This window comes from Nicotiana sylvestris, chromosome 7 (genome assembly GCF_000393655.2).
Source record: "Nicotiana sylvestris chromosome 7, ASM39365v2, whole genome shotgun sequence".
Taxonomy (NCBI): Eukaryota; Viridiplantae; Streptophyta; class Magnoliopsida; order Solanales; family Solanaceae; genus Nicotiana; species Nicotiana sylvestris.
This window is the reverse complement of record NC_091063.1, coordinates 16,046,756-16,058,987: the sequence shown is the minus strand read 5'-3', so window position 1 is coordinate 16,058,987 and position 12,232 is coordinate 16,046,756. Positions and strand designations below refer to the sequence as shown.

The 12,232-nt window shown below is 37.9% G+C and overlaps 2 protein-coding genes across 3 annotated transcripts; one reads left to right on the top strand and one right to left on the bottom strand.

The window, feature by feature from the left end:
• Positions 1-248: 248 nt before the first annotated feature.
• LOC104224815 (protein ACTIVITY OF BC1 COMPLEX KINASE 7, chloroplastic) lies at positions 249-7,760 on the top strand. Of its 2 annotated transcripts, XM_009776519.2 has the most exons (18): positions 249-417; positions 1,556-2,130; positions 2,297-2,440; positions 2,576-2,701; positions 2,892-2,979; positions 3,057-3,150; positions 3,710-3,803; positions 4,064-4,118; positions 4,211-4,302; positions 4,627-4,797; positions 5,339-5,395; positions 5,523-5,606; positions 6,393-6,477; positions 6,665-6,726; positions 6,808-6,882; positions 6,990-7,094; positions 7,261-7,402; positions 7,493-7,760. In XM_009776519.2, the coding sequence occupies exons 2-18, from the start codon at positions 1,570-1,572 to the stop codon at positions 7,564-7,566; spliced, it is 2,109 nt and encodes a 702-aa protein (XP_009774821.1). In that variant the 5' UTR covers positions 249-417; positions 1,556-1,569; the 3' UTR covers positions 7,567-7,760. The 2 variants fall into 2 exon arrangements, with proteins under 2 accessions (XP_009774821.1, XP_070007129.1); XM_070151028.1 differs by lacking the exon at positions 4,627-4,797 and having other exon boundaries at positions 286-417.
• Positions 7,761-8,636: 876 nt separating this feature from the next.
• Positions 8,637-12,017, bottom strand: LOC104224814 (pentatricopeptide repeat-containing protein At5g61990, mitochondrial-like). The gene has a single exon (XM_009776518.2). It carries the CDS (start codon positions 11,912-11,914, stop codon positions 8,762-8,764), a length of 3,153 nt encoding a protein of 1,050 aa, XP_009774820.1. The 5' UTR covers positions 11,915-12,017; the 3' UTR covers positions 8,637-8,761.
• Between the last annotated feature and the right edge of the window lie 215 nt (positions 12,018-12,232).

Here is a 12,232-nt window from a genome sequence, read left to right as displayed (position 1 = left end):
GAACACGTCAGAGCACCAGTAACAGTCAACCAAAAGAAATAAAAGGAAATTAGGTGGACAACGCAATGGAAATGGTGGTGGTTATTCATTTCAATATCCCATTTTCTCTTCTTTGTCTGTTAGTTAGTTCCTTCACTGAAAATTGTCAAGTTTATGATTTTGTGAATAAACTGAAAAGAAACAAAAATATCAAAAGGAAGTGCCAAGAGTGCACGTTAAGTGTTTGCTCTTTTTTCAGCTTTTCTTTTGAGAGCAAACAGACCAAACTAAGTGACCCAACAATTTGGCAGCAGAAACTATAACCAAACTCACTTCTTTTAAAAGTGTTCAATTTTTTTTTTTATAGAAGATTGATTAACAATTTGAAAGGCTCTGATTGTGATTCTTGTTCTTCTTCTTCTTCTTCTTCAATTCACTGTAAGTGCTTCTGCTCTCTTAGTATTTTAGATCCTAATGCGTATTTTGGTAAGTGGGGTGGGAAAAGTTTGACTTTTTATTAGGATTGCTATGATGGGATTTGTATGTGAAACTTTAGAGTGTGAGTTCAAGATTGATGTTTTCCCTGCTTTTGTTGTTAATAGAATCTATTATTCCCTTTTTCTTGGATAATATGTTTATTGGTTTCACTGACTCTGAATTATTCATGGCTATGTTTATTTTGTCATGCCACTGTCTGTTATTTTGTGTCAAATACAACTGACCAAAGTGTTGATATGCGAATGATAGGCCCGCCGTTTGTCTGTGTCTTTTTGTTCTGGTTAGAGGCTTGTATGTACATGAGTTGAGCGTACATGGAGAAATGAGGATTCATATAGCCAACTCCAACTTGTTTGAGACTAAGACGTAGTTGTTATTGTTGTTGTAGAGGCTTGTATGTCCATGTAGGGTCAGTGTGAGATTTAAAGATCGAATCTTATTTTCCTTAAAAGGTCAGGTACTTAGAATTGGGATGAAATGGTCCTGAATAGAGCGGAATGGATATCGGCGATTCATAGACAAAACCAAATTAATTCAGGATTGAGGAGTAGTTGATTGACTAGATTGTGTCAAGGGGATGCATAATTTAGTTCCTGGGGATAGGGGCTGATGAATCAGAATGTGCAAAGGAATTTCTTAATATTTTAAATCTAGCTGTTCCTGAACAATTGTGTTTGAACAAACTTGAGTGATCAAATTAAAGATAGGAGGGAAACAATTGTTGTGGTTATAAAGGAGGCAAGTGATTTGGTAAAGAATTTGATGTTGGTTCAACCAAAAAAAAACCAGTGAATTCTCACAAGTGGGGTGTGGGGTGGGTGAGATGTACGCAGCCTTACCCCCTACCCTGGAAGGCAGATTGCGCAATACTAATATTCTCATGCAAATTGCTCGTAGTTGTAGATGTAAAATGTTTTATGAGCTACCATGTATGACCATTTTGTTTAATTATATTGATTATAGTTTCTTTATTCTTGATGTAATAGCTCTTTCTTTACTACTCCTAGTGAAGGAGTTGAAGTTTGCTTATTGCTGGCTCTAATAAACATTTTTGATCTCTTAATTGGCTCATGTTCAGGTTTCATATCATAAATGGCGGCAATGTTAGCTTCTCAAAGCTGTTATTGCCGCAGAGGAGAACTGATAAATCATGGAAGCAATGTAAACAACCTCAGTTCTTCAGGCTCAATCTCTATCCTATTCTTGTCAAAATTTGATAGACAATATGGTAAACCACCTAGAAAGATTCACCGGCTAAAAGTGCAAATGCAACAAACTGAGTCCCCTGAAAAAGTTGGTATAAATGGTCGTCCAGTTAAAATGGTACCTACGAGTGAAGTCACAAAGAGAAAAGTGCAGTCTGTAAATGGTGCTGAGATAGTCAATGGTTCCACACAAAGAATTAATGGCGCAAGTATAGTTAAGCGAGTTGCTGCTCCAGCCCCTGTGAAGAAACAAAAATCTAAAGAACTTCCGCCCGTTGAAGGTCTAAAGGTTTTACCTTCAGATGAAGGTTTCAGCTGGGCTAATGAGAACTACAACTCAGTCCAAAGAAGTATAGATGTGTGGTCCTTTGTCCTTTCATTACGGGTTCGTGTATTCTTGGACAATGCAAAATGGACATATGTGGGAGGCTTCACTGAAGATAAACAGGTTAGTTTTTCTCTTCTCTCTATATTCAATTTGAATTGATATTTGAGGGTAACACAGCACCAAGTCCGGAGCAGAAATCATACAATCATACTCTCACATCACTTCCTCGTCTTCTCGGATTATGTGGTTTTATGAGTATTATGAGTTACAAGCTTTGTACCTGCAGAAAATCAGAAGACGTGGAACTGCGTCATGGTTAAGAGAATGTGTGCTGCAGCTTGGTCCTACTTTTATCAAACTTGGGCAGTTATCCTCTACTAGATCGGATCTATTTCCTCGAGAATTTGTTGACGAGCTTGCTAAGTTGCAGGTATAGCGTGGCTTCTCTCTGAGAAAGTGAACCTGCTCTCCTCAATCACTTGCAAAATTATCTGTGTATTAGTTCACGCTTGAACTGAATTATCCGAGCATGACTTTGATTTTATATTTCATTGTAATCATTCAGGACAGAGTACCTGCCTTCTCCCCGAAGAAAGCAAAAGAGTTTATTAAAAAGGAGCTGGGAGTTCCAGTTGATATTTTGTATAAAGAGTTTGAAGATCAACCCATTGCAGCAGCTAGTCTTGGTCAGGTGTTTGATTTATTTATATTTTTCTTTTGTATCTTAGAAGTGAAATGTGTTCTTTAAGCTCTGAATTGATGTTATACATTCCATCAAATGGTTAACCGTTTATTTAGATTGTAGCTAGACATTGTGCAACTAGTCTTCGATGTGCTGCAAGTAATTCTTCCTGATTTTCATGTTCCTAAAATGCTGTTAGGTGCATCGGGCTATCTTACATAATGGTGAGAAAGTTGTTGTAAAAGTTCAGAGACCCGGCCTAAAGAAACTATTTGACATTGATCTGAGTAAGTATTATGCGCTAAAGTTAGTCAATCTTGCTTAATATTTACTGGAAATTCAAATCATTCTTCTTTTGATGCAGAAAATTTGAAGTTGATTGCGGAGTACTTTCAGAAAAGTGAAACTCTCGGCGGTCCAACTCGGGACTGGATAGGAATATATGAAGAATGTGCTAAGTAAGCCAGAATTTTCTAATCCATCCTCTTAAGAAGCTAAGACTAATTGGCAGTAGCTAGAACAAGCAATTTTCTCCCCTTTATGCTATTTTATTACTCATCCCACTTCCCTATCTCTTGTTGAATTAGTTAAACAATTCAACCTTTCTTTTCATTCTAGCCAATGAAGTCATCTAGTTGTCGAACCCCTTCCATTGATATTGGTTTTCACATTATTTAAAAAAAGAGGAAGTTTCAGAAAAGAAGTTTGAGGGTGAAAATTGCGCAAGACCATGTGACCTCAGGGACGATAAAGGTTCAGAAGTCAAACTTAAAGAATGCACATCTGTTATCTGGCAAGAACTGCAGACCTTGATTCTCAGTTAGAGTTGCTTTACTCAGTATTCTATATCCTCTACTTATTTTCAGTATTACTTCTCATAAGCTTATCTTTGTTTTTTTGGATAATTCAGTGTCCAACAAGTCACCATTTGGTTGAGATTCAATTAGAATCCTCCAATGTTATGTTAAAAAGAAAGGATAAATATCTTCTAAACTTTGTCTTCATGAAAACTTTCAGGATATTGTATGAGGAAATCGATTATATAAATGAAGGGAAGAATGCTGATAGATTTCGTCGAGACTTTCGCAATATAAAGTGGGTCCGAGTGCCTGTATGTTTCCTTCCAAGTTCCAACAATAATTTATAATTTTCTGTTTTTGTTTTTCACATTAGCAGTTAATTATTCGGCCTCTATTTCATCAATCATTTTGTGGGGAAAGGGGGAAGGAGAGGTGGGCAGTGCAAACAAAAGAACATTTCTGTCAATCTGGCATTTTTCGTGACAGTTTCTTCCTTCTATTACTGGTTGTTACTATAAGTCATTTTGTAATACTTTCTTTCTTAACTTTACCTTTCTCTGTTCCAAAATAGCTGGTATACTGGGACTATACAGCAACGAAGGTTTTGACTCTGGAATATGTCCCAGGTAGAATTCTCTCTGTGCTTTCTCCTCCTTTTTGTTCAATAAATACTTTCATTTGATTTATCTGCTTAAGATTTCATTACCGTAATGAGCAGGGATAAAGATCAATCAATTAGATCAAATAGATGCACGGGGTTATAGCCGATCCCGAATTGCTTCACGTGCCATTGAAGCCTACTTAATTCAGGTGAGTTACTTAATTTTGTAAGCAACCTCCACTTCCAACCAAGAGGTTGTGAGTTCGAGTCTCCCCAAGAGCAAGGTGGGAAGTTCTTCGAGGGAAGGATGCCGGGGGTCTATTTGGAAATAGCCTTTCTACCCAGGGTAGGGGTAAGGTCTGCGTACACATTATCCTCCCCAGACCCCACTAAGTGGGATTATACTGGGTTGTTGTTGTTGTTGTTACTTAATTTTGTGATCATTCTAAATTAGCAGGATAAATGCGAATCAGCTAGGTAGTTGCTATTTTCCTGTGTTTGGTACTACTTTTCCTGACATTACCTAAATGCAGATACTGAGGACTGGTTTTTTCCATGCTGATCCACATCCGGGAAATCTTGCAATTGACACTGACGAAGCTTTAATCTATTATGACTTTGGTATGATGGGAGACATCAAGAGTTTCACAAGAGAGAGATTGTTGGGTCTTTTTTATGCTGTTTATGAAAAGGACGCGAAAAAGGTCAGTCTAGTGTTTCTTTTGTTGGATTATAACAACCCAGTATAATCCCACTTAGTGGGGTATGGGGAGGGTAGTGTGTACGCAGACCTTACCCCTACCCTGGGGTAGAGAGGCTGTTTCCAAGTAGACCCTCGGCATCCTTCCCTCCAAGAACTTCCCACCTTGCTCTTGAGAAGACTCGAACTAACAACCTCTTAGTTGGAAGTGGAGGTTGCTTACCATCAGAGCAACCCCTCGTCTTTTGTTGGATTATACTTTAAAAAAATTAGGAACCCAAATGCTGAGCTAAGCTTATACGCTTTAGTAGTCTTAGTCCAAGCTGATGCAAAAACACCACCTGCTATGGTTATGGTCCCAACCAGCTCTATGTTTATACATATTTTTATTAAAAATTATTTTTTTTCTTTTTTGTGTGGTTTTCCTCCTGTCTGTTGAAGGACATTTACTTATTTTTCTTGCGTTCGGAGATTGCTAAATGCTATGGAGTAGATAGAGCCAGTCCTTTGTATACATTAATAAGACAAATATTATGTCTACACAGGTTATGCAAGGACTTATTGATCTGGGAGCACTTCAGCCTACAGGAGACATGTCAGCTGTATGCTATATATCCTGACCCCCAATCCCTGCAAAGAAAAAGGAAAAAAAAAAGATCGAATAAATTTAAGGTATTATCTAATACTGGCCATCTATTGACACTACCTAAAACTTTTTGTTCTTCTTAGGTGAGGAGATCTATTCAGTTTTTCTTGGATAACTTGTTGAATCAAAGACCAGATCAACAGCAGACTTTGTCTGCAATTGGTGAGGTACGCAGAATTTGCAATTTTTTCTTTAAAATAACAAAGTTTCTTAGTACTTCTGGCACATTAGGATATCAACTAGAATAATATATGGTGGATTATATTTGCTTCAAATATTTGTATGATTCACTCGTTCAAAAGGTGCTTACGTCGATTAGCCCTAGTTTCTCATGGCATCCCTTTTTGCTTGAAACTCACATTCCCAAGATCCTAAATCGTCTTTTGCAAAGTCTACATCAGAAATTGGAAAATGGTTTAAGAACTTAGACAGACGTGTTGCATTGTTTTTGTTCCATGTCTAGGCACTTACTTTTTGACATTTCTTTACGCGCTGCTATCAAATAAGAAGTTATATTCATAGCTGAAGAAATTCTTATTCGCACGCGCCATAGAGGCTTGCATTTTTTCTTCGTCCGCTATTAATAGTTAGTATACCAGTATTCTATATTACATATTAAAGGACTTGAGAGGTTGTTAATAACTGTCAAGGATTAGAACTTAAGAGGTGGCTAGTAAAATATAATCTAGTTGGCCAACAAGTCAAGCAAACAAAACAAAGCATTGATTAAGCAAAAAGAATTAGCTGGTGTTGGCATTAGTTCTAATGGTTTTCTGAATCATTAGCTGTTTTGTGAAGCCGGTTGGATCACACACACTAGACTTTTCAACTAACTTGAAACTTGAACTCAAATAATTAATTGCGTAGCTCTGAAATTTGAAGAACTAGAGGTTACTTTCATTTCAAACTACCTTTGCATGTTTCACAAATGTAACAAGAGGATGATATTGCAGGATTTGTTTGCTATAGCGACTGATCAACCATTCCGTTTTCCGTCGACTTTTACATTTGTGCTCAGGGCATTTTCCACACTTGAAGGTGCTCTCTCTCTCTCTCTCTCTCTCTCTCTCTCTCTCTCTCTCTCCTCCCTCCCTCTCTCCGTCCCTCTCTCTAGAAAAGAGCAGGGGAACTTCCATTAGTTTAATATAAATGTCAAGATTTCCTCATCTTTTATCAGTCTTAGACTTGATACTGAATGTTTCCATCTGTTGTTGTATTATTGCAGGAATCGGCTATATATTGGATCCTGATTTCTCCTTCCCTAAGATTGCAGCACCATATGCACAGGTTGATGATCAAACATCTACACCTTCAGACAATAAAATGCAGCCCCTTTTATCATCTAATGTTATTGGATTTACTCTGCAGGAGCTATTGGACTTGAGACAGAAGCAGCGCAGTGGTCCTCAGCTTGTTCAGGAAATAAGGAAACAAGCCGATGATGTACCTTGTCAAACCTTAATTTGCTTCTTGCTAACAATTTCTTGTTTTAAGATCCTCTCACATAAGCATCACTGATGTATATACCACCTTATGTGAAATACTTTCAGGCACGGACATACACTATTTCCATGCCTTACAGAGTTCAGCGGATAGAAGAGATCGTTAAACAGCTTGAATCCGGAGATTTAAAACTCAGAGTTAGGGTCCTTGAGGTAATTAGTCCAATAGAAATTAGTGTGACTTGCATCAATTATTCGATTTGGTTAACGAGCTTATGGTCTTAGACTGCGATCTACATTGAATGAACATCTCTAACAAATAGTCTAATGCAAATCATTTCATTTTTCTAATACTTCTTGAAATTGTGACCTTTTTAAGTCTGAGAGAGCAGCTCGAAAAGCTACAATTCTTCAAATGGCAACCATGTACACAGTTATAGGGGGTACGCTCCTAAATCTTGGTGTCACATTTAGCAATCAAGGAAGTCAAATATTTGCAAATGGATCTTTTATTGGTGCAGGTGATCTTTTAAAGACTATCTTCAGGTTTAGTAAATTTTAATTGCACTTGTTTTTGCTGCCAAATATTAACCTTATCTTTCTGTATGCAGGTGTTTTCCTTACTCTCTTTATTAGGTCCATGCAAAGAGTGAACAAACTTGATAAATTTGAGAAAATGATTTAAAGTCATTATACATTTCCTCCTTTTCCCCCTTTTGGCTTTTGTCTATTTTATTTTATTTTAATTATTATTTTTGTGGGGGAGAGAGGGAGGGGGGAGCTGAAATGTTCCTCAAATTTGTAACCATGTCCAGATTTATGTATAGCAGTAAATTCATATTTTATACTTCAAAATTAAGGAATGCATCTTTATCTCCAGACTGGAATTACTCTCTCACAATGGTTAAAAAGCTGATATTCTAAAAACATCAGAATAATGTAATTTGAATTCTAATGTTCAGAGTCCTGATGTTGTTGAGAGGAATGATAGGTCATATCCTTTTCAGAAATTCCAACATATCAAGAATTCTGTGATGTTCTATCTCATTTTATTTGGCTTTATTCAACACTTACTCTTTGTTCCAACAAAAAATAATGAGAACACTTTAAAGTCATGTCCATACTATGTAGATATTTGTAAATAAGATGAAAATATGAGAAATTACTACTCCAATAAAAATAATTAAAATAGGACAACACTAAGTAGGCAAATGTGAAAACAATTTAATCCAAGAGCTACGGGCCTTTAGCTTTAAGAATGCCTAGTCAATATGGAGAACAACAAGCTGCACCACTTAGCACTAACGCACGTTAAAACCTGGGCGTGTTGGGCTGGTCAAATGGGTTTGGGCTACTTTTGCCACCCCTAAGCATATACATTGCAACAAGATGTTGCTATGGTTAAGTAGCCTTCTTCCTCTTTTTGGTGAACTTCAAGAAGAGTAAGAAAATGTAACAGCAAGTTAACTCTATTCTTTACTTTTCTTGTTTGTTATGAAACCACTCCTGAAGGGTTTAGGAAACTCTCTCCTTAACTCGAGCGGAACAAAATATGCTTCCTCTTGTCTGAGCTAACAGGTCCGGTTGTTAATGGAGACCTGAAAAATGGTAAAGTTAAATGGGGGATGAGCTCAAGGTAAGCTAACAATACAGTAATGGTTAAACAGCTCTTATTCTAAAAAAATCAGAATATGAACAAGACTAGTTCAATTACCTCATGAAGTGATCAACATTTTATGTACTAGAAGCTGCCATTCATTTTAGCCTAGAAGCCTCCAAATTGAAATGGTTCTAGTGTAGCTACGCCCGTGGTGAAATCTCTTGCTGTCTTCCACTTCCAGAGAAGCAGCTGTTCTCATCGCCTTATGAACACACAGCATTTAACCAACTTGCTTCAAAACATTCTTTGCATCCTCTGAAGAAGCAGTACTTTGGTTTCTCACAGCATGCTCCTCGGGCGAATCATTTTCATCATCATCGGTCACTAACGAACCTACTTTACTATCCTTAAGTAAATCAGAGAAAGTAGTGGAGTCTGAAATCCAACCAAATCTTGCCATAGCCGTGATTACCTGGCATACTACGTCTGTATCAGTATCACCTTTCAGCGAAAAACTACGAGCTATAGCACTACAGCTCATACGACTGAGCACAAACCCTTTCTCCCCCAACTCAAGAAGAAATTCCAATGCTTTATCATACTTCCTATCCAAGCATAAAGCTTCAATCAGTGACTCACAGGCACTTACGCTTAGAGGCATGCCCTTCTTCAACATTTCTATAAATAACTCGAATGCATCAAGTAAGTTCCCTTGCTTAGAGAAAGCATCCAGAACAACAGAATGAGTGCCATTCTCAGGATGGACACCCTTTTTCACCATTTCTCGAAACAAGGCACAAAGTCTTGATCTCTCACCTATCACATGATAGCCATGAAAAATTCTACTGTAAGTTGCACTGGTAGGCAAGAGATGCCTTTGTTGCATTTCTGATATCAGCAGTTCTGCTTCCTTCATCAGTCCATCCTTGCATAGGCGCTCAACGAGCATCGCATACGTGTCCTGATCAATTTCAACGCATCCCTCTATCATATTTTCCAGCAACTGCATAGTTTCCAGCACATTTCCATTCTTCAAGAGTCTATCAATCAATGTGTTAAAAGCTTTAGTAGAAGCTATTCCCATTTGCAACATTTCCTGAAGCAAGTCCTGAGCTTTCTGCAAGTTCCCAGTCTTACAGCATCCATCAAAAAGAGCATTATAAATGATCCTACGTGGAGAGATCCCCCTAAGTATCATAGAGTCAAACAGGCCAAATGCCTCGGACAACTGTCCTCCTTCAGCTAAACCAGATATCACAGCAGTGTATGTCGCTCTATTTGGTCTTGAACCTTCTTTAAAGATGACATCTAATATCATTTTAGCTCTCTCTGTTTGACCTGCTCTAAAGAGCCCAACAATTAAGTGATTGCGAGTACGTAAGCTGGGACGGATACCTCTCTTTTGTGTTTCCTCATAAAGGGTAAAGGCCATTTCAATCTCACAGTGTTCAACGAAATAACAGATGAGAGCTTCATACGAGGAAACGTCAGCAACCAGATGCTTGCCGTGAAGTTCTGAAATGACTTCAGCTGCTTCTAGCATTTTTCCATTCACCAACAGACTACGAAGGAGGACAAGGTAGGTGTCACGCACTTCCAAAACCCCCAGAGCAAGCATACTTCTAAATACCCCAAAAGTTTCACTTATCTTACCTCTTTTGCAGTTCGCACTGATCAAAGCACTATAAATAGATTTGTTGGGCTTAAACCCATGATGTAGCATCTGAGACAAGTAGCTACCTGCATTTTGCAAGTCCCCCGTTCCACAATATCCAATAATGAAGGCTTCATAAGTATACTGGTCCGGTTTCAGGCCTCTATCCAACATTTCAACCAAGCAAGCGTGAGCAGTTTTCATCTTCCGTGCCCTGCAGAGGCCCTTTATAACAATATTGTAATGGGGAGTCGCTGGCTCAATCCCCTGCTCGTGCATTGCCTCCAAAGTCATCCTCAACCGTTGTGAGTAGCCTTTACGAGAATAAGTCATTAACAAAGTTCTCCAGGTATGAGCATTTCGCTTCCAATTCTCCTTTATCAAGTCTTGAAGAAAAGACCTAGCCGTGTTCAGATCTTTATTGCGGCAGAGACAATCAATTATCAAACAATAACTTGACTCAACAGGGGCCAGATTTTTCTTCTTCATTTCTTCAAGAAGCTCCAAAACAGTAGCGACATTACCACCTTGACAACAATGTCCCTCAATCAACAAGGTATAAGTTGTCAAATCAGGCTCGATACCTTCTTGAGTCATCTCATCCACAAGTTCTTGTGCCTTCTCCATCTTACCACACTTGCAAAGCCCACGAAGAAGTGTATTACACAGGGCTAAATCAACGCCTTTAGCGTCCTTTATATCCTTCAATTTGAAAGCCTCGTCCACATCATCATGTTTCAAGTAACAATTAAGTAAAGCTTCATAAACAACTGTATCAGGCTTCACTCCCCTCTCATTCATCTCAGTTAATACCATAATCGCCTCTCTAAATCTATTCGCAGCACAAAGGCCATCAATAATCGTGGTATAAACATAAATATTAGGGACTAACGACTTGGCTAACATGCAATTTTTAAGCTCAATTGCCTCATCTACATGTCCACCTCTAAACAACCCCTTCATCAAAAAATTGTAAGTAAACATATTCGGACAATGCCCCTTCTCTTCCATCTCAGCAAACACTTTCTTGGCCTCGCTAACATTCCCCTCTCTACAATGAGCATCCACCATGTTCGTATACGCAAAGGCATCGAACTTAACATCCGCTTCATGCATTGCCTTACAGACTTGCCAAAACAATTTTAAGTTGCTAGCTTTCAACAGATCAGTCAATAAACGATTAGAATACAACAAACTAGGCACATAACCAAGATCTTTATGAGCAAAAACAACACTAGAAGCTTCAAACAAGAACCCCTTTTCCCTATACTTATCCATCAACAACCCAAATATCCCAAGATCAAATGTTTTTCTTGACCCATCAAATTCTTTTTTACAATTATGAATAGAACTCAAAACATCTGAAGGGGGCAAACCAAAACTTATCACAAGTTGAAGAACAGTATTAGCAGGACCATACAAGCTATTACTACATAAAAGAGAAGCTAAAAATGAGTGAATATTCAAATCCGAGTCAATACCAACTTTATGTTTTGACCATTGGAAGAAGCTGAGGAGACGTTCAAGGTGGTTAGTCAATTGATCTTGACCAAGAACAGAGCGAATTACATGTGGGTTTAGATTCTTGCGTAGGTTTGAGTATGAGGAGGATTCAATGAGGCTTTTCCATTTCTTGTGTTTGAGAATTTGAGTGAGTTCTTGGACTAAGATTTGGTTATTCTGAGGAAGTTGAGGAGAGTTGCAATAATAATTTGTGTTGTGAAATATAGTTTTTTGTTCAATACATCTTGTGATTTTTCTATGCAAATTCCTCCACATTGTTTTTGGAATTTTTCAGTTCCTACTGGAGAATTTGGAAGATGGGCTTTTATCTTTTCCTTTTTCGTTAGTAATAGAATGCAGCAGAACTAACAGTGAGATAGTGTAGTGAGAAATGGAGTAGCTCCGCATCAACTGTTATTGAACCCTAGAAGTGTAATTCCAAGTTTCCTAGGGTGTTCATCATTGCAGTTTTAAAAGGTTTTATTTGGTATTTTTGGCTTTAAAAAATCTATGTCAATATTGGGAGGGTGTTTGGATTGGCTTATAAAAAATGCTTAAAAGTAAAAAGTCATAAGTTGGTAAGACATAACTTTT